Raw genomic sequence first — 23,694 nt, 5'->3', positions numbered from 1 at the left:
CACACACACACACACACACACACACACACACACACACACACACACACACACAACAAACACACACGCAAGGGTAGGAGGATATGAACACAGAGAATGCACTAGATTAACTTTATACATTAGTTAGCATCTACAGTCTTCGTATACAGTAGCTAGATGCTAATTTATGGAACAAATGGGAATATTGTTTCATGTGAAATTATTCTTGCACAAGCGCTGAAATACACTTAAGAAGGAATGAGACAGACTAATTGCAAAATATAACCTGCATGATGATAGAGGCACAGCAAACTGATCACATTGTGAATTTTGCAATAGTTTGCAATCTGTCTGTGCTCACCAAAATTCAAATCACTGCCCCCAGTGGTGAAGCTGGAAGTGTTGTTGAATGCATGGACATGTATGAGCTTCAGTTTTAAGGTTAAATGTCCACAAATGCAAGATGTATTTTTAGCTGTAAATGCTGTAATATAATCAACAGAAAATCATATTTTAAATCTACACCCTAACCTGAACCTAAACTTAACCATCAGTGGAGTACAAATACAATTTTAGAGTGAAAAATGCAACCTCCAAATCAAGCTCACCATTGTTTATGCGAATTAATTTACTTCCTGGTTCGGTGTCTCTGAAGCAGTGTTGGGTGTAATCCAATTGCAAAGTAATTAGTTACAGTAATCTAATGGCGTTTTAGTCAAAAGTAATGTAGTGCATTACATTTTAAATTTGTGTAATCTGATTAGTTACAGACTTTAAATTAAGTATTTAGTTTTAAGTACATTACTTGAACTAAAGTAATATGTATAAGACATTTAAAATATGAATTCATATGTATGTATGTTAGCATTACTGTGACAGCTGAATGGTGTGCGACAATGAATGAGGAGGAAATAAAGACATTTTGAATTTGAGTGGAAAATCGAACAATTTTCTAGGAAAATGTATTTAGAATATAACTTAAAATTACATTAGTTAATTTTACTAAAAAAATTTAAGTAACCAGTAAAGTAAACTGGTTAAAGTTTAGAGAAGTAATTAGTAATTTGTCGAGGATTACTTATTTTGAGTAAATTACAAAACACTGTTTGGAAGTAGCGCGTGTAGTGTGTTCTAAAGGGCTAAAGGGAAATGTGTTCACACTTGCATACAAATATTTGATGGGGGATGCCACTTGTCAGTTATGCAATGTGAGAGAGAGAGAGAGAGCGAGCAAGAGAGATAGAAACACTACTTCATCTGTACCTTCTATGAGGAGCTCTTGGCCGTGACTGCCCAGCAGAGTACGCGAGAGGAATGGAGCAAAGTCCACAAAGATCTCCCTCAGTAAGGGAGCCACTTTTTCCAGAGCTCGCTCCAGTTTGGTGGTGATACTGCACAGAGACAAAGCAAGTGAGAGCAATGTTAGAGATGGATTAAAGAAACCAAAACTTAAAAAGAAAGTGTGAAGTGTGTTGATAGTGCTGCTAAGCACAATAATATCTAACCAGTAATAATAGTTGACATGTTTGTGGTACATCATTAAAGCACACAAGTGGACCTGGCCCATTTCTAGGCAAAGGCGAATTAGGCGGTCGCCTAGGGCTCCACCTGCTGGGAGGGTGCAAAAGAGGAGACCTCTGCCATACCACCCCCCACTCTATGAAAATGTTTTCAAGTTTCCGAATGTCAATCTTTGTTCAAAGTATGCTGTAATAATAGATCGCGTTTTTGCCGTTGTAGTGTGGATAAGATGCGCACACATATCAAAATCTGTGTTTTCAAACGAAAACATGTTTTTGTGGACAAGGCCTTAGAGGAATATTCCAGGTTCAATACAGGTGAAGCTCAATCGACAGCATTTGTGGCATAATGTTGATTACCACAACAATTTATTTCAACATATTCCCTCCTTTTCTTATAAAAAAAAGTGAATGGGGCCAATGTGCAAACGTTAAAATACTAATTCTCTCAAAAGTGTAGCTATAAGATGTAAACAATTAGCGTGTTCACGTGTATTGAATGTGATAAAATCGCTTACTAACCTTTCCTGTGTAAAGTTATATCCAATTTTACAACTTCGTTGCCATGACGACGTAATGCCGTAAACCCTGTAATCCAGCAAAAAACGATGATTTAAACAACTTTACAGCTCATATAATACACAAGTTTTAACAGAAGAATTAATGTACATGCTTTTATAATTAAATAGGCTTCACATTTCTGTGACATAGATTTTTGCTCTTTTATAAGAAAAAGTCAAATTTATTTTGTGGTAATCAACATTATGCCAGAAATGCTGTCAGTTGAGCTTGTATTAAACCCAGACATTTTTAAAAAGTCAAAACGTAGAATGAAGCCATTTCAGTAGTTTGAAATGAGGGAAAACCCCACATGAAGATACAGTTCCTATATGTTTTGTTTACTTCTTTATGTTGTTACACGGCTCTCTTGAATACTTAATTCTGATCAGTCAGAAATCAGCTTGGTGAAGAAAACAATAGTTGTCAGCTACAGTGCATACAGTTACAATACTATTTACAATTCTACATTTTGAATAATAGGGACGCAAAGCCAATATGTTTGAGACTTGGTTACCACAATACTACCTTGGCACATAAATATCACATACAAATTTGCTTGCTTTGCTTGTCTTTCTATGTGAATTTGATGATAATTAGATTCTAAGGTTTAGAAAATACTGCCTTTCCTCTTCTGTAACTCATGACTTAACACTGTCATAAAACTGTGTGAAAATTAATTAAAAAAAAGTATCATGAAACCTAATGAGACACATTTAGCGACAGTGAAATAGCTCTCTTCTCCACTAGTGCGGGTTAGGCATCACAGTCTCTGCATCCAGACATTTTCATCATTGACTTCACACTCCCAGTAAGTGCTGTCGGTTACTGCTGCCATGGCAACTGATTTGCGATTCCTGGCGCAGCAGAAGAGCCACAAAGAGTGTGTATGTGTGTGTGCCTGAAGTGTAGAGGCCCCAGGAGAGCAAAAGAGAGAGCCGTATGCACACACCCACTTTCTCCTGTGTAGTCAGACAGTGGAGTGTCTGGGAGATGTCTGTCACAAAGCATTAGACAAGGTGAAGGGATGGAGCCCAGGTCAGCATGGTTTCCACACACTCCCCAAAACACCTACAAGCACTGATTTCTCTACATTAGCACCCGTGTAGCCCTCTTGGACAGCTTACAGACATATAACACACACACATACTTGGTGGGCAGTGAGACAGGACAGGCGATATGTAAAGTGCGGAGAGACTTGTTTATCGCAGCCCCAACAAAAGCAAAATGTTCATCTCCCATTGCTCTAAACAAAAGAAAGGGAGATTGTCTGTAAACATGAAATAACAAAGCTGAGTGCTGACCCCCTCTTGTGGTAATGATAATAAAATCTTGGGTCTACCATGGCTGGATGAACAAACATAAACATGACTGTCTGAGATGGCAGTACAAATATTTCCCATGTTGGAGAGTTTCCAGTACGGTCAAAGTAATAAAGTTACAGTGATTTTACCATGGTTAAAGGGTTAGCTCACCCAAAAGTGAAAATTCTGTCATCATTTACTCACCCTCGTGTCATTACAAACCATAAGGAGGAATTTTGAAGTATGTTCAGATGCTGTTCTTTCCAATACAATGAAAGTGAATGGTGACTGAGGCTACATTATGCCTTACGTTTTACGTAAGACATGAGGGTGAGAAATATATAGGGAAAACACGTGGGTGAGAAGTGGTGGTAAAATCAGCATTAAGCAGTGCATTGTTTACATAAAATGTATAATTATAATTAATAATGCATACAAACGAATTATAGTTTATCAATTATATATTTTAATAATGCATTGTTTACACTGTTTACAGTGCTCAAGCAAAACAGCAGCTTGGTAAAATACAATACACTACAACAAGTTTGGACACAAGTAAATTAATTTGTGCTTCTCGTTATCTTAAAAATACATTAATATAAAGGTTTAAGCTTCAAAACTTACAATTTCTAGATAAACAAATTATGCCTCCATATACATTAAAATTTTTGTACAAAAAAACGCAGGTTGTCCGATTAACTAAATCAGAGTATTTGTTATCTACACAAATAAATGCTTTCTCTTCTAAATTTGTTTTCTTTGCTTTCGATTCATGCAATTCTCTAAAATGTGCAATCTACTAGATGCTATTATGCAGGGTGAATATCAACCAATCAAGTATGTTCAACAACAGTGCAAAACTTATTTTTGCTGCTTATAAAATATACTTTAAATGAGCATTATTTGAAACATAATTCTTGAACATTTTGTCACAACTTAATTTAATTGCATTCAATCTAATACATTTTTGTAAATGGAAGTTTACCAAAAATGAATATTCAGACATCGTTTACTTACTTTGTAGTTGAAGAATTGATTCATTTCTATGCCCAACCTTATTGTTTTTTGAACGGAGTACTTGGAAATCAAACAGAAACATAGAAGAGGCTACAGGCAGCCACAGTCACACCAAGTCCTGATTGCAAATGACACGCGATAAAAGGTATATTTCTATGGAAATCTGAGTTTTTGTCCTAACTAGCTGTGATGAGCGATGGTACATTCTATTGATCGCTTGTTTTCTATTTTCGACATTACACAGGTAACTCCGTCCACTGTGAACTGGCACTGGTCCAAAAACTTTCAAAAAAATAAGGCTGGACATAGAATTGCATAAATTCTTCGACTAAAAACTCTTCAGATATGTTTAGTAAGTTTTGTTCTCTGTTTTATGTGCAGCTGTGTTGTGTTCTGTTGTTGTTATCGCTGTGGTGGACCTGTTTTTAGATAAACAAACAAGTTTTCACTTGAATGCCCCAATGTCGTGAGGGGGCTGTGTGAACTGCTGCACTCATGCCCTATCATGAACGTGCAGAGGAGAATACCGTAACAGTCAGTGAATATTTTCACTAAATAATACATTCGATTTCGGTTTGTTTCACAGCAAACCTTATCGAATGCTTTGATAACAATCATGAGTCTCATAGAATAATTTATCAGACTTCTGAATTATATCTTTGCATTTTTTAGAAGCTTGAAGTTGTTTACCACCATAAAGTGCCATTGTATGACATCACTTAGCACAGCATTTTTTCACAATTTCTCCCTTTGTATTAACAAAAACAAAGAAAGTAATATAAGGTTATATCAAGACAGGGGTGCATAAACAATGACTGAATTTTCATTTTTGGGTGAATACTTTCTGTTGAAATAACTGAAACTGGGCATGGGATGTAGTTCCAAGCATGCTTTGCATAAGATATGATGTGAAGTTATTTTATGTATTTTAGAGCACGATTAGAAAATGGGGAACCTTGATTGTATTTAATATTTAGATATTTTGGGTTTTAAAATAAATTCTAAAACACTGGGTTAACATTGTGGTGAAGAGTGGAGCTTTTGCATGGGTTGAGGATGGGTACAACAAAACATGCTGTATATTGCTTTACTCAAGGAACAATTTCAACTTAGCATTTAGCATGCTAATGTATGCTATTGCTAGCTAAAAGTTAGTTAACTACCATAACCTATTAACATAAATTAGTAATGTGGCAAAAGTTTTATGTAAAACAGAAGAAATGAATAATGTTAGGGACACACATAAAATCACTTTGAGGCTTCTAAATTGGATAAATTAAAAATAACTTTATTCCATTATGTTGAAATTAAGTGAACAAATTATGTTTTCTGGCAATTAATTAATTAACAAAACAAATAGGAATAAATATGTTCACGTAACTTAACTGATTCATGTGGAACTGGTGTACATTATTAAATTATGAACTGTAAATTCAATGCATTTTTTCCCAGTGCAGAAAGACAGACAGACAGCCAGACAGACATATAGACAGATAGATGGTTCACCTCATGCTCTCCATTGTGTCCTCAGGCATGGGAGCAACAGTCTGCACTGCGGGCAAATTCTTACTGGTGGCTCCTCCATTCACAAAGCTGGAGGAGGAAGAGGTTGACGTGTCTGTGGCTCCTGTGAGACAACAAGACAGCAATCTCAGGTTAGAAACACAGATAATTACATACCGCATTGCACTGTGCACCATTATCCAACCTCTAGTTGTAACAATATACATAAAACCTGTAACCGCATGTGTGTTTGTAAAGCTGTTGATGATAAAGATATTAATCCTGACAACTGATGTCTCACCTGATCAGATCTAGCAGGCTGGCAAGAAGATGTCAATATAGGGAATAAATCAGAGAATAAACTTTTTGCATGCGAAATAATTTGAAACTAAATTCAGACTACATTTTTGGTGCAAGAAAAACTATTTGTTGGGAAAAAACAATAAGAGTGTAAAACTAATGTGTCCACCAATCATTGTTTGATCTCAAAGTAATTGTTGTGGGGGAAAAAGATAAAACATACATTAAACAAACATGCAGTATTAAGTTCAATCAACTTGGTTCAATCAAAACACAAGTTAAGAAGTTAGGTAGAAAGTTAAGCTAGTAAAATGTAAATGTAATGTAAAATGACACTGTACATCAATAAAGATTATTTTAACATCTTTTTAAATGTAATGTAGCTTTAATGCAGGTTAAGCTTCATAACATATTATGGAAATACACATTAATATGGTTAATATGAATGCTACAATAGGCAGGCATACAATTCAACACACAGTTATTATATTATAGAATATGTAACAGGGCGTTTCCGCATTGACTATCTATCTACTAAGGGGTCCTTGACCTGTAAAATGTTCTTAGACATTGTAAACAACACTCAGAGAACAATCTTGCTGTTCACATCCCAACTTATTGGCAAACATAACACCAGATGCACAAAAAATGCGCACAAATTTGAATCTCCAATCTTTCCCGTTTTTGGGTAGATACCACAAAACTACAGAGCCATAAGCTTTAAGTCAAATCATCACTATATCTCTCTTCCCCCCTGTGAAAGCAAAGCACCATCTTACATTCTTCTTATTTCTCTCTCTGTCAAACACACACTGTCCACAGAGTCCTGTGCAGCAGGGAGCCAGTGATAGATACATCACAGGAATGGACTGTCATCCTGTGAAACCACAAGCTGTCACAGGACATCTGAGGACGGGAAATCTATTACGCAGCCATCAATCGACTTGTCAGAGATGAGTGTCCTTCCATAAGCAAATACAACAAGCTGAGGGGAAATGCTGAGGGGCATGTTCTGATGATTTTTTTGCTGTAAGGGCAGCTTGGCTCAATTCTACCAGATCACTTTCCCTAGTGCTTAAGCACATCTGAATAAGGTATATATTTTTATTAACATAAAGAGTATTTTTTGTTGGTTCCTTTAATGTTGAGGCATTTAAACTTGGTCTTCAATCTCAAATAAATGAATTAATAATGAAAATGAACAGTAGAATTATTAATGGAAAATCATTTTGAGTAAAAATATGTTTCCAGGTCTTAGTGTGGGCATCAGTTGCCTAATACTGTATGTACACAATTCAAAAGTTTAGACAACTCCTCCTAGAGCTTTCAAGCTACATGCACCAAACTTTGCACATATCTTCAGACTGTTCTGACTTAAAGTGCTATATCTTTTGTAACTCTAATCTATTCTAATTTTATTACTATTTTCCTCATTTAATAATAATAGTAAGATCAACAAAACTATCAAATAACCCAAATGGAAGTATGGACAAAAATATTAAACAAAAAAACTTATATTAAATCTTATATGTTTGCTTCCTCAAAGTAGACAGGCTTTGCCTAACCAACTTTGAGGCATCCACCTGGGATGCTTTTTAAACAGTAATGATCCCTTTAAACGCATCCAGTATATATATATATATATATATATATATATATATATATATATATATATATATATATATATATATACACATACACACACATACACGTATATATTTTCCTGAAATCTGGATCCATAATTTCACTCTAGGAGCTACTAAAGTGCCACATCACAATCTACAGTATAGTGTGGGGGGCCCTCTAGTGGATAAACTGCTCGTTTGTAACTAAATCTAATTTCCTGATTCCAAAATGGTTTCAGTTATTTTAGGAATGTCATATTTAATTATTCTAGGAATAGCTAAGTAGAGCATGCATTTCAGTTGTAATCCACTTAAGCACTGCAACATTCAAATTTAAGTCTCATTAATGACACAGAGAGCGGTTGTTACCAATACTTCAGCAATTTAGGAGAAAGTCAGCATAGTAAACAGGATTCCAGCAGAGGTTACTCAGAATAACATATCAGAACTGTTGAACAGAGAGATGAGAGGTCAGTTTGTCAATATAAAGGTGAGATTATTCTTACCTGTAGTGTTGATCATGCTCTTGGGTGTAGTCGATGCCGCAGCAAAGATGTTTGGGGTACTACCAGAGCCCAAGGCACTGCTGGAGCCAGAACTCCCCACTGTGTTCACCATCAGAGGCTTCTTGGCCTGTACCACCACACTCCTGTTCGAGAGAGGAACAAGAGGTTTTAGACATACTCTTTGAGTTTACTTTGGATTGAAGTGATTTGATGGAGTGGCAAAATTTCCTCACAACCTGGTCAAAATAAGAGGTATGATCCATTCCATATCCTTCTGCAGTATAATATGCCACTTTGTAGTAGTGCCAAAAGTGATAAATGCAAAGAGACATCGTGTACTACGAGTACCTCAATGGTCAAAGCTTACCTTATGTACCAGAAGGGAAGGGAATATCAGGCCATGGTGCTAGCCAGACACAAAATTGTGAAGATGGTGAATGTAGCAACTACCACACTTTTGTTGAGAAGACAACACCTTACAAACATGAGTTGAATACTTTACCATCACCCAAATTGTTTGTGATTCCTTGAAATACTGTAGGCAAAAAGCCATTTTTGGGCACACATATAGAACATGGACTCATGTTAGCTAATGTGCTAAAGCTAGTGACAACAACAAAAGAGAGGCTGTGCATTTGAACTGTCATTTCCCTAAAATGAAAAACTGTGAATGCCTTTTATGTTGTAAAAAATTATATTAGCCTTTGAATATGTATACACTTGATGGCCAAATACACATGGTGTTTAAGTACACAGTGGCGAGAAAAAGTATGGGAACCCTTTGGAATTAGTTGTTTTTTCAAGAATTGATCAAAATGTGATCTCATCTTCATCAAAATCACATGTATATATAAACACAATGTTCTTAAGCCAACATCACACAATTATAATCATGCATGCCTTTATTGAACACATCTCATTAAACATGTGGAAAAAGTTATCCCTTGGATTTAACAACTGGTCGATCCTCCACTGGCAGCAATAACCTCAACCTGCATTTCTGGTAGCTGCGGATTAGATCTGCCCAGCATTCAGAAGGAAATTTGGACCATTCTTCCTTACAGAACTGCTTGATAATGGCAAGTTGTCCAGGTCCAGAAGCAGCACAAGATCATGATGCTCCCTCCACCATACTTCACCGTTGGGATGATGTTTTCATGATGGTATGCAGTGCCATTTTTACGCCATGCATAGTTCTGCGTTTTCTTCCCAAACATTTCAACCTTAGTTTCATCAGTCTACAAAACATTTTCCCAGTAGCATTGTGGAGTCTCAAGGTTGTCTTTGGCAAACTTCAGGCATGCAGCAATGTTTTTGTTGGAAAGCAGCAGCTTCCTTTGTGGTGTCCTTCCATGGACACCATGCCTGTTTAATGTGTTCTGTATAGTATACTCATAAACAGAGATGTTAACCAGTCCCAATGATTCCTTTAGAAGTCTTTAGCAGTCACTCTAGGGTTCTTTTTTTTTACCACATTGAGCATTCTGCAGTATGTCCTTTGAGTCATCTTGGCTAGACGTCCACTTCAAGGGAGAGTAGCCACATCATTAAATAGTCTCCATTTATAGACAGTTTGTCTAAATGCAGACAGATGAATATCTAAGCTCATTGAGATAACTTTTGAACCCTTTCCATCTTTATAAAAAAAGCATTCTGAGATCTCTTTTTAGCGAGGCATGGTCTATGTCAGCAGATGCTTCTTGTAAATAGCAATGTAAAAATGCATGAGTGTTTTTTATAAGTAAAAGTAGCTCTAACCCACACCTTCAATCTTGTTTCATTAATTGCATGGCAGGTTTGCCAATTTCTAACTTGTATTTACTTTTGTTGACGTCATTAGCCTACTAGGGGTTCACATACTGTTTTCAACCTACACTGTGAATGTTTAATGATGTATTCAATATGTCCAAGAACAATACAATAATGTGTGTGTTATTAGTTAAAATAGATTGTGTTTGTTCATTATTGTTACATAGATGAAGATCAAACCATATTTTAAGACAAATCTATAAATAAATGCAGGTAATTCCAAAGGGTTCACATACTTCACGTGAGCTTTCTAATTCCACAAGAGTGGAAAGAAGCAAACGTAACAAAGCAAAATAAAACAGTCAAGAAATGTTGACCTGCAAAAATAAATATGCATGATTGCTTGTGAAATCAGTTGATTAAACCGAAGGGAGATTGACAGGAGTTTTCTGGGTGTGAGTATCCAGAATGAATGGTAGCAGTGGCAAGTGAAAACCAGCAGGCAAAGTAAACATCCTGTTCTACAGCTGGTGTGTTCTCAATTCCTGTTCTCACATTGGGCCAAATGTAGAAAATGGGCAGACAGGACAAACAAACAATAAAATCAAAAGCTGGGTTATGGGTATGTTTCTCTTTTCTGCTGTTTGTCCAGTGCTGTGCTAACACAATGTCAAACTTGGAACTCAGTTCATCAAGAGATATTTTCCAGGTGCGTTGCAAAAATTGGCTACTTGCAGAGTTGTTTTAAGGGTTTCACCTTAACCCTCATTTTCTGCTTATGTTGACTTTAATGTCTTTATGTTTGGTGTTTCAGAGACCCCAATTTTATAAGTGTAAAAGTAATAATAGTAATTCAAAACTAACCTCTTATATTTTAATATATTTCTTTAACCTAATCAAAACCCAACCAACAGATATTATTGAGGCTTTAACCCTCTGTTGCATCACAAACAGGCATCCTGGTCTCATATAATCATGTGACTATACCAACATTTTGGCAAAATTATTTTTACGTGGCTCGTTGTACGCATCGCAGCAATTTCCTGGTAAAATGAACACTAGAGGTACTACAACAACAATGACTTTTATGAACTTTTACTCAAATCATGAGTAAAAAGGATGATTATCCGTTGATAAAAATGTTTTCACTCTGTTCCTCAAACAATGCTATCTATACTCTAGTGCTTGTAAGGCAGTACAGCTTAACATTTAATTACATTATCAAACTACAATTTCAAGCTTATTTATGTGTCATCATGTTGTGTGGTAGCTCGGCTTATAGAGCGTTACACTTGGGATGTGAAGGACCGGGGTACGAGTCAAGAACACAAGTTGACATAAATGCCAAAAGTGTAAAAAAAAAAAAAAAGCACCACAAAATGTGGTTGCTTCAGCAATTTCATTTTTCATATCACATTTGATTTTATGACACTATCAGTTTTAGGTTTAAGGTTTAGGGTATGTTGATTTACACATCTATAGAGCCTTAACCTTAAAACGTCTGTTTGAGCAGCGGCTTCCTTTGTGGTGTCCTGCCAATATTCAAAAATACTAATTCAAATAGACAATTTGCAGGAGTGTATTGCAACTGTGTACACCAATCAGAAATCATCTTTTATACCTGGGGCCTTTGACACCCCAGACATACTTCACATCAGCCACAACATTAAAACCACCTGCCTAATATTGTGTAGGTCCCCTTCCTGCCACCAAAAGACAGCCAACCTGAATAAACAAACCAGCCCATCTGGTACCAACAATCATGCCTCAATCCAAATCATTGAGATCACATTTTTCCCCATTCTGAATGTTGTACAATAACTGAAGCTCCTGACCCGTATCTGCATGATTTTATGCACTGCTGCCACACGATTGGCTGATTAGATAATCGCATGGATAATTGTTGGTGCCAGACAGGCTGGTTTGTTTATTCTTTAACTGCTGATCTCCTGGAATTTTAAAGAACAAGTGTCTAGAATTTGAATGTTACCAAAAACAAAAAACATCCAGTGAGTGGCAGTTCTGCAGACAGAAATGCCTTGCTGATGAGACAGGTAAACGAAGAATGGCCAGATTGGTTCGAACTGACAAAGTCTACGGTAACTCAGATAACCACTCTGTACAATTGTGATGAGAATAGATCATGTCAGAATGCTATTCTGAGATACGGGTTGAGGAGGGCATACACAATATAAGGCAGGTGGTTTAATGTTGTGGCTGATTGGTGTATATTTTTCAGTGTGGAGGTTTGATGCATTTGATCAAGTTAAAATTTTATTTATAATCAGTTCTCAGAAGATTATGAAAAGTCATTAAGTATCAATGTGATACTTAAATGTTAAGTATGATTTTTGAGATATTAAAATGGCTTTGAGGACTCTCAAACCCCAAACAGAACATTAAAACATATTAAAAAAAAAAAACATCCTGTTGCAGGAACAATGACTAAATTACAATATCAGAAACATTCTTGTCATGTAGCCTTGCTTGAGACTCCCAACATACATGGCCAGATGTAGTCTGCTGAAAGCTAATTGAAGAAATAGTCTCTAAATATAGCTTCTAAACATATTAAATCATTAAGAAAAGAGCCTTAATATACTAATCAACTTAAGTATGGCAGCAAGAATTATGTTTATGGTTTTCCTGGTTATTTATAGACACAGCAGAAAATCACATGATTTCCAGAGGTGATGGAATGAGATGAAAATAGGACTCAAGATTAGCAGGATCACAAGTTGCATTAAACTCTTGACCTTACCAATAATCATCTGTATATCTTCACAGATATTTTGGGGGCTACACAAATTCATGGAAACCTGTCTGATAGCAGGAGAGGATTAGTTTGATATTATACACATGGCAAAGTCACTCTGCTTTTCTTATCATGACTTAACGTGACTCTAGGGATTGTGATGTTGGCTGATACAGAGATTTGCTTGGATGATGTAGCGCAGATCTGGTCCTAATGTCACCTGCTAAGCCTCTTGCTCAGACCCCTCGAACATCATTAGAGCACTTATCTGGGATACTGCGTCTCGTCCCAAAGGCACTCTCTATTTAACATGGTGCTGTGACACAGAGCATCGCTCTCAGATCGCATGTGATGAAGCAAAAACATTCGGTGACACATGCTTCCCCTTAAGCATTAAAACGGAGCATAACAGAGCCTTAAAATCATACATGTGCTCCATTGTCTGTATGACTTATGAGGAGTTATTTTTGTAGATGTAAATAAATAAGTTACTGTCTTAGAATATTTATCGAAATCTTTTTAGCCTCATATATTTACCATGAAAACATGTCATTGAATGTATAAAGAGGAACACGGACATATTTCGCAATCAAAATAGAGCAGTGTAGTTGTATGTGCAATTACTGAGTAATATAATTGAACAACGTGTACTTAAAAGTAATCCTTCACCCAAATATGAAAAATGAATTCCAAACTTTCTTTATTCATCTACACTTTATTCATCTACGCCCATGTCTCAGGATTCATATCCCGAGGTTACCAGAGTGTCCAGATCCAGCTCTGTTCCTGCTTGGTGTCGGACTGCACTGCTACGTGTCGCTGAGTGATGACGACAAACTACAGCCGGTGCTAGCCAGACATCACATTGTTCTTTTTGACTTTTGACTCTGCCTGCATAACCTTTGTCTATTGAAGGACTACACTCTTGAAATGGAATACCTAGACTATCAATTAATTGCCAACAAAACCCTGCATCAGCCAACTAACAAAGGACAATGTGAACTTCTGCAGTTAATACAGGATGGACTTTTGTGTTCCTTGCCACAGTCACCTTCAGCTTGCACACAGGGGTCACTCCTTCAGGGGTCACTCCTAAATGCAATTATTATTTATACATTTTTTATACATAATTTAAATAATATTTAATCAAACTACACAATAATCACTCTGAGACTTTATAGATATTACGGTTTCATTTTTTAATGCACGATTTCCTGTAATGCTGCTTTGAAACAATGTGTGTTGTAAAAGGCGCGCTACAAATAAAAACTTGACCTTGAAAATAAAAAAATTCAGAAGAAGGTTCTTGCTGCTCTTTTTTTATAAAACAAAATTATCCAAAAGTTGCAAAAATGGCAACAAAAATAACATAAAAATAAATAAATAAATTATATATATATATATATGTGCTACATATTCCAAGTCTTCTGAAGCCATATGATAGCTTTGTGTAAAGAACAGTCTTATAATTATTTATATAAGTTATTATTTTTATTTTTTTATTAAATAAATAAGCATAAACATTTATTTTATTTGCAACATTTCTCCTTTGTTTTCCACAAAAAAATTATTAAAAATATTATACAGGTTTGAAACGACAAATACAAGTATAGTAATTATTTTTATTTATATGTAACATGTCTAATTTATCAATGTAATGCATTAATACTGTATATTACCATACATACTATTTACAATGACAAAAATATAAAATATTCAATATTCAGCCTTAGCTAGGATCTGATCAGTCAGCACTTAGCAGGACAGTTTTGAGCAAGATTGTCAAAGCAATTTTATCGCCCTTGTACACTATTTAGTGCTCATAACATCTCAGCTTCTTTCATGTACAGTGCTATGAAAAGTATTTGCCCCATCCTGATTTCTTCTGTTTTTGTTTATATCTCATACCAAATTGTTTAAAAAAATTCAAGCAAAATCTAGCAATCTAAGTAAACACAAAATACAGTTTTTAAATAATAATGTTTTTATTGAAGCAAAAAAAGTTATGCAATTCCAACTGGGGCTGTGTGAAAGTTTTTGCAATAATTGAGGGAAACGTAAATTCAGCTTGCTACCAGAAACTCCTAAAGGAGAAAATCCGGTCATCAGTCTGTGAGTTGAAGCTGGATCCTGTCTCTTACTGTCTCTATTGTCCTGTTCCTTTTAGTAATGTATTGTACTGTCCCGTACTTTTTTGCACATGTTTGCAAGTGCACTTTATGTAGAAATATTATGCAGAAATATTATTTAGTCTGTGTAGTCTCATGTGGTTCTGTGTTTGTCCTATGTTGTTTTATGTAGCACCATGGTCCTGGAGGAATGTTGTCTCGTTTCGCTGTGTACCGTACTAACTGTATATGGTTGAACGACACTAAAAACCACTTGACTTGACTTGAAGCGCAACTGGATTATGCAGCAAACAGATGATCCAAAGCATAGTAGTAATTTTTATTTTTATTATTATTTTTTTTTTTTTTTGGAAAACTGTATTTTGTGTTTACTCAGGTTGTCTTTGTTTTATGTTATATCTCATTTGAAGATCTAAAAATATTTAGTATGAAAAATACACAAAAATAGGAGAAATCAGGAAGGGGCAAATACTTTTTCACAGCGCTATACTTGACAGGTAGAGCTGATATTATTAGACCTATGAACAAGGTTCTAATAAAATATGAACATTATTTATGAATTATTCATTGGCTTGGAGATTGTGAATGATGTATAAATTACACAGCAAATATTTTATTAATATGATTTTTTAATTGACTTAGTTTGAATAAAATATGGATTAATCTTGGGTAGAATATGAATAATACAAATAGTTTATATTCTTTATAAGGCTATTAAGATTATAAATGGTCTCCACGTCTAAAAATAATATTTTTAATGACAATAATTATACACGCTGGTCTCTAGATATAGTGGCAAACTATAGTTGCATTGCAATGTTTATTACCATACCTAGCGTTTACAAAGACTCAAGCTAATGCTGTTATTTTCAACTAAGCTTGAGATTAACTCTTTTGAATTGACTTTTTTAAAACCAAACAGCTTTGCTTCCAGTTCTTCATGGTGGTGGCCCCATCTGCAAATGCAAATGCAAGATGGAGATGGGGGAGTCGGTTTTTAGATCTCCTCAAGTTTACGTTTTTTTTTTTATGTTGTCACTCCCAGTCTTTTGAGGTTCTGACAGACAATCGAAGAGGCCTGTCCACGGCTGGCAGCTCATTTGGTGGCAGGTGGCAAACAATTAGACACAGTAATTTCAGGGCCGGTAGATGATATTAACGCATGCAGGAGTGAGTGGTATGACCTTGCGTCTGCGGACGGCCTGTGTGAAAGCATTTCAAAAATAATACACTCTTCAATGGCAACTCATTTCTGCATGCCAGCCTCCATTAGGGTGCTGAGGAGTGAGAAAGACAGGAGGGGAACAGGGGCCGCAGTGGGGCGCTTCTGTTTAATCTGTCATCAATGCCCTGGAGACCCACCATAACACACACACACACACACACACACACACACACACACACACACACACACACACCACTTTTACAAGTTAGTAGACACCTCATATATGGTGCTGTGGTGGTTGCATGCATTACAGCGAGGTCAACAGTTCCATTGTTCCTATGAATCACCGTGTGAGATTGGAATGCACATTAAAAGCATATACTGTAGGCCTATTCATACAAGTCATTCAGAATACTGGTATTATATCTGGTGGATATTGTAGCTTATTATAATAAGAACTGCCCAGTTAGGGGCTGTTCACACAAAACATGTTCACAAAACAATTTAGATGCAGTGCAGTTTAATGGAACAGAAAGCAAATACCTCAAGATGTTTTTATTATTATTATTATTATTATTATTATTATTATTATTGTTTTCAACTTGACAATACATCTTAAAGCAGGTTGTGGCAAGATCCTCAAAAAACATTGCAAGATCAGACGCAACAGCCAAATGTGTTTGTTTGAATGTGTATGTGTATGGTTGTGCTTTCAAAAGGGAAGGATTTAAAGATGTAAAGATCTAAATTATGTTAAAAAAAATAATAAAACCCTAAAAAAGAACCAAGAGACATTGCAGTGGTCAAATACGTCTGTCTACTGCATGTTTAAATATATATTTTTTTTACAAAATGCACAATTGTGTCCTGTTTGAACAGTCCCTTAAAAAATTAGACATATAGAATGACCAACCTGAATATTATGTATTCAGTACAAGGTAAGCTCAGTCTACAGCATTTGTGGCATGTTTATTTCCACAAAAAACTCATTAGAATCCCTTCCTTTTCTTAAAAAGAAAACAAACAAAGCAAGCAAGCAAAAATCAATGTTAGAGTGATGCACTTACAATGGAAGTGAATGAGGCCAATCCATAAACATCAAAATACACACCATTTTAAAAAGTATAGCCACAAGATGTAAACAATATATTTGTTAGAATTACTTTAGCATTATAAAACCACTTACTACACTTTTCTGTGTAAAGTTATAGCCAATTTTACAACCTTGTGCTATGACGTAATGCTGTAAACCCTGTAATCTCAATAAATGACAATCTTCTGCGTGGAATAATCTGATGGTTCGAGGAGTACCAGTGAAACCATAGCTACAGGTGATCATCTCATCAGAGCGAAAGTCACTAAGGACAAAAAAACTCACCCCCTCCCCTCAAAAAATTAATAAATAACAAAAGGAAGAAAAAGTATTAACTGGTTTAGAGATTGGCATTGTTACCAGCATAAAATATTTTCCATTGTCCTTCCTTCCTCAAAAATGAAAGCACTGCAGTACCACAATCCATAATAAAATGCCCCATTAGAGTGGCTAACTTAATCTAATGAACTACCGCGCTAAGAGAGCTACCTGCAATTTCCCGCCAAATCTGTCCCGACAGCACTAAAATTTAAGGCAAAAACTTGGTTTGGAAGACGGATTGTTAGTGCAATTAATCATTAATGAAATCGAGCATAGTGTAACTTTAAACAACTTAACAGTTTAAATATTACACAAGATTTAACTGAACAAATAATGCAAGTTCTTTTAAAAAAAATATAAGCTTCACGTTTATGCCTTTAAACCCTCCCAAAAAATTCCCATTTACATCCATAGTAAGTGTCTCACTGTGTTTTTTTTTTAAATAAAAAGAGGGACGAGTAAATATAATGTTCTGTGGCAATCAACATTAATCCACAAATGCTGTTGATTGAGCTTAACTTGAATTATACCTGATTGTGGTGGTGGGGGCACGGTCGAGAGCGGGTTTGTGAATGGAGAGCGAGATCGGGAGATGAGAACGGCTAGAATTATCACCTGTCAATGATTATATATAACACCTGTTTTTCATGCTGTGAATGTCAGATGGTGAATCCGGTGAATTGCATCCGCTTTTGTTAATCAAGGTCCCCTTCAAAGAATTGGCATGGACCACGTTGGGCCATGTTCCATAAAAAATTTCCACACCGTTTGGCTTACACCAATTTGTCACCCTTCCTTTCGGTTTGTTCAGGGCCCCAGCCACGTTTCAGCGACTCATGGACCGGATCCTCAGACCACGCCGCTCATGCTGGATGACATCGTTATTTACAGTAATGATGACCAGCAGCATCTGAGGACTGTCCTGAAGTCGTTGAAATGGGCAGGACTAACAGCAAATCCTAAGAAGTGTGCTATTGGATGGGTGGAAGTACAGTATCTGGGTTTCCACTTTGGTCATGAACGGGTGCAGCTGCAAATTGATAAGACTGCAGCAATTGCGGCCTGTCCGAGACCCAAGACCAAAAAGGAGGTGAGACAGTTACTGGGGCTGGCTGGCTACTATAGAAGGTTTGTGTCTAATTATTCGGACGTCACCAGCCTAGTCCAGTGGACAGTGCCGTGCCAACTGGCTTTTACGCAGGTGAAAGCTGCACTTTGTGGCGGGCTGTTGTTACATTCTGCTGATTTTTCTCTCCCTTTTGTTTAACAGACCGACGTGAGCAGTGTTGTCCCAGGTGGTCGAAGGGGAGGAGCGTCCGGTGCTATACATCAGCCAGAAGTTCTCTGTGAGAGAGGCAAGGTACAGCATCATTGAGAAGGAGTGTCTGGCCATCAAGTGGGCAATCCTCACTCTTCGCTACTACCTGGGATGGGCTTTCACCCTCTGTTTGGACCACGGCCCACTCCAGTGGCTCCATTGCATGAAAGATGCCAACGTGTGGATCACCCGTTAGTCTCTAGCCCTTCAGCCGTTCGAGGTGGTCCACAGGCCGGGGGAGGCGGGTGTATATTGGGCAGGCCGTATGGGCTCCAGCATGTGTCGAGCGATGTGAGTATGTGGTGGTTGGGATGTGGTCGAGCGCCGGTTTGTGAATGGAGAGCGAGATCGGGGGATGAGAACGGCGAGAATTATCACCAGTCAATGATTATCTCCAACACCTGTATGAGAGGGATTTAAGAGAGAGCCCAATGCCATAGAAAAGAGACAGTTTACATGCATCGAACACTGTGCATTTTGTCTGAGGCTGAAAAGGAGTGTTTTTGGTACCTGTTTATGCTGGAAAGTGATTTCTGTGTGATTTAAATAAATCTCACGTGGATTGTTGATCCGGTTCCAGCTTACTCCTTACACTCAATGAACCTGTTACACTGATATATTCCTTTAAATCTGAAACTAAAGCTAACACAGTAAAAGACCGGTTTGCTCTGCATAAATTATTTTAGGTATGCTGGAGCAGACCCAGTGACTGTTTTGTATGCCAGCATCAGAGCCTTGAATTTAATATGTGCATCAACCGGCAGCCAGTGGAGAGAGACAAAGAGTGGTGTAACGTGCTCTCTTTGGTTATTAAAGAGACCAGATGTTCTGCTGCATTCTGGATCATTTGCAGAGGTCTAACTGCACATGCAGGAAGGCCTGCAATGAGAGAGTTACAGTCTAGTTCTACATTCCAGTCTAGTTATGACAAGTGACTGAACATGCTGTTGTGTGGCATGTTCAGAGAGGAAAGGTCTTATTTTCCTGACTTCTGAAAGGTGCATAGCGGACAGTGAATTAGATTAGAACTGACAATTTTAGCTTGTACATAAAAAAAAAAATAATATAATATATATATATATATATATATATATATATATATATATATATATATATATATATATATATACAAATATTCATTCGATTTCTGTTTACATATGTTGATTTTGTGCAGCACTGAACAGCAACAGCTTCTAAATATGTCTTAAGAGCAGAGACAAATCAGATGGAGATTTTATCTAGCCTTGGAATGTAAACACGCCTCAAAACGCTCAAACACATCTCAGAGACATGTTCAAATACAGCAATTCTAAGTGATATGAAGTACAGGGAATTTAAAGTGAGTTATGGCTTGCCTATGACCAAAAAAAGTATTATGACCATTCCTCAGGGAAAAGACTAATCCATGTACTCGTCATAGTTTGTCTGTGATGTATTGTGTAGTGTTTAAAGGCAAGAAATCCAGAGGGATCACATACACACAGAAAAAGTCACTGTACTTTTAAGGGCCTTGCATGTATACATCTGCAGTAAATGGGCTACAGTAGTGCTATTGGTGACACGAAACGTTTATTCAACATAAAGCCAATGATTTCTCTTTCATTCTGATGCATACTGATGCCACTCTGTGGAGGTTATTATTATTACACTTTACCACATTCACAGTCACAAGCATTCTAGCATATAATTGCTTCAAAGAATAACGGATGTGCAAACTAAATATCTTCAAACTTAACTATTCAGTGGGTTGCCTGAACGACTACTCGACTAATCATTTTTAAGGAAGCCCTGTGATATGTAGCTGGTTTGTGGTTCACCTGACCCCAATCGAACGTGTTTCTTAGGGGGTATTAACATAAGACGCTCTAATATTCCAAAACAGATGAAGCAAAATGGAATGGAACAGAATGCAGGGGCTGAGAGTCACGGTTTAATAAGTTAGCCTAAAAATTGTGTATATAGAATACTTATAATAAGTTTGTGGCGGAATACTTAAAAAAACAACCAAAGATGAAATAGCAGAATAGTATTTTTGAAATCGTTTTTTTTTTTTAATGATGAACATGAGATGATGATACTCAGTCTTATATATTTATATGATACTCTGCTTTATTTTACATATGGTGCTGGGTTCACATTCATGAGCGCCATCATGTTGTATGCAAGTGAACATATGTCGGTTTTAGTGTCATTGGGATCTAGGGTGATATTGTAGAAGGCACAAATCTAATAACTGGTCCTAAATGTAAAAAGGCCATGATGAAATAACTGTTGGTCATAAATGTAAAAAAAATTAAAATAAATGCCATAAATGTAATATTTTTGTCCATAATATATAATTAACTTTGGTCCAAAATGTATTATAGGCCCTAAATGAATAATTTTTGGTCCTAAATGTAATAAAGGCCCTAAATTTCATAACATTTGGTTCTAAATGTTCTAAAGACCCTAAATGAAATAACTTTTGGTTCTAAATGCATCCTGATCACCTGAAGTGAATAGCTGCACCACCCCACCCTGCATCCAACCAACCAACCAACCAACCTTGCAGGGCACACACTTGAGTCTAAAGTGATTCCCCTACATACATAGAGGAATGGATTAAAAAAACTGGGGCCAGACAGGTCATGGGAGGGGCGCTTATAAACTAGTTAAAGTACGAGTTAATATCAGAACGGCTGAAATTAACACAGAGCCGTAGCGCAAAAGCGAGGTGAAGTGGTGAATTACCACGATTTAAAGTCCTGATTCCCTGCCAACCTAAATGCTGCCACACATATTTTTGCCTTTCACATATTTATGGTGGTTTAAAATGTCAAGCATTCTCAGGACTTCAAATAAAACAATTTTAAACAGCATATTGCCAAAAACGTATGAAAAAAATAAGAAAAATAATTCATGGAATGTTATTTGACACACACACACACACACACACACACACACACACACACACACACACACACACCACACACACACACATTGGGCTTCCATGTTTTATGGGGACTGTCCATAGACATAATGGTTTTTATACTGTACAAACTTTATATTCTATCCCCTAACCCCTAAACCTAACCCTCACAAACAACTTTCTGCATTTTTACATTTTCCAAAAACGATTGAATTGGAAAAAAAAACACTTGTCATGTCCGCAGTGTCATGTTTTTTCATAGCATGTTTATTAAAAGTTATTTTAATAAACATGACCTCAGCGTGGGTGTTTGTGCATGTATGCATATGTCTCTGTGTCAGACAGTGTTTTTTACTCTGTGTGTGTTTGTTTGTTTGTGCTCTTTAATGCTTTTCATTTATTAAAAACATTTTCTAAAATCGGAGGTGCTCTCAGAATTTAGAGAGGACAGAGTGCCACAGTAAAGGTTAATGCATTGTGACAATGTTGTGAAATCACGTTACCTATCAAAGGAATGGAACTGCATGGGTAGCATAGCTTGGGCTTCTCTCTTCATGGCTTGGTGATCAGGGTAGGGCAGGGGTTCTGGTCCACTCTCTGTGGTCTCCATAGGGGCTGCAACAAGGCTTTTCAGAATTTCTTTGATATTGATCCCTTTGTTGGCCTGACTAATACTGGAGATCGAGGAGGAGGGTTTGAGGTGCTCCATGCTTGATGGCTCAGTCAAGTTCTCCTGTGACTTGTCCTCTGAGGACAGGGTGCAAAGCAGCCCACTCATGCCATTTGGACCCCCAGCACAGAGTTCAAGATCAGCCCCATTCATCATGCTGCACATCTGCTCGTCACCCAGGCCAGAGTCAGAATGAGGGAGGGATGTCTGCCGGTGTGGCTCCTCCATTGTATTAAGGGCATACTTCTGGCCATCAAACAGGGCTGATGGGTTCTCTGAGGATCACAAATCATACCGCATAGAATTAGAATCTGTCACACAACCAGGGCCAGTAGAAATTAACCAACTTGCAGTTCATTTATAAAAAGGACACACAAACGACAGTTCTAAACATGACTGGTCCCTTATGTGGCTTGAAACTACAACCTTCTGGTTACCAGCCTAGATCTTTACCCAATAAGCTACAACATACCTGTGGAAGCTATACCACCCTCATATGAATTGATTACAATTTTAAACATTTTTAAATGTTATTAACAGATTTAGAACAAGAGCAACCACCGAGAACACCCTAACAACTGCCTAGCTACCACCTAGCAACGCCCTAGCGACCACTCAGAACACCCTAGCAACCACCAAAAATACCCTAGCAACCAGTTAGAAATGCAACCATCTGTCTGTCTATCTATTTATGTCTGTCTGTCTATCTCAGACAAGGCTTTGCCAAGCCAACCTCAAATTCTGTTTTCAAACTTTTTAATCTAGTTAGTTACAATGTTAAACATTCAATTTAGAACAAAAAAAGATAGTTTCGGGTTCAATACAAGTTAAGTTCAATCAACAGCATTTGTGGCATAATGTTTATTACCACAAAATACTTCCAACTCGTCCCTAAATAATAATAATTAATAAAATCACATTTACAGTAAGGCACTTATAATTCCATTTCTTCTATAACACTTTATTTTAGGGATCAGAAATTAGAGAGTCATTATTGATTAATAATTGGACTTGTAAGGGACTAGTTACAGACTTGTTTAGAATTAAGAAAGGTTTTTACTAAGCATTTGTTTGCTGATTTCTTACCCTTGCCTAAACGCCTTTACATTTCTTTTTCCCTAACAATTAACTTGTTAAGTAAAACAAAATATGCCAAAAAGTAGTAAGGTGCAAAATACATCCTTTATAGGTTCTCATTACATATGAGAATACATAAATTCATTGTTATGACAAAAGCAAATGTAAATGGGTTAAAAAGCAAGAATAGGAAATCAGCC

General features: G+C 36.7%; 1 protein-coding gene across 4 annotated transcripts in view; it reads right to left on the bottom strand.

Moving 5' to 3' along the window:
- LOC127629781 (neurobeachin-like) overlaps positions 1–23,694 on the bottom strand; it is a 351,376-nt gene that overhangs the window by 176,973 nt on the left and 150,709 nt on the right. For 3 of the 4 annotated variants that reach the window (XM_052107021.1, XM_052107023.1, XM_052107024.1), the window contains exons 29-32: positions 22,251–22,692; positions 8,310–8,452; positions 5,882–6,002; positions 1,240–1,367 (exon numbers count right to left, since the gene is read on the bottom strand). In XM_052107021.1, coding sequence (XP_051962981.1) covers positions 1,240–1,367; positions 5,882–6,002; positions 8,310–8,452; positions 22,251–22,692 — 834 coding nt within the window. Of the gene's footprint in view, positions 1–1,239; positions 1,368–2,018; positions 2,085–5,881; positions 6,003–8,309; positions 8,453–22,250; positions 22,693–23,694 lie in introns of all 4 variants that reach the window. The other variant, XM_052107020.1, reaches the window with a different exon arrangement.

Source organism: Xyrauchen texanus, chromosome 36 (assembly GCF_025860055.1).
Source record: "Xyrauchen texanus isolate HMW12.3.18 chromosome 36, RBS_HiC_50CHRs, whole genome shotgun sequence".
NCBI lineage: Eukaryota > Metazoa > Chordata > Actinopteri > Cypriniformes > Catostomidae > Xyrauchen > Xyrauchen texanus.
Note: the sequence above shows the minus strand (reverse complement) of the source record. Positions and strands in the feature narration are given on the sequence as shown.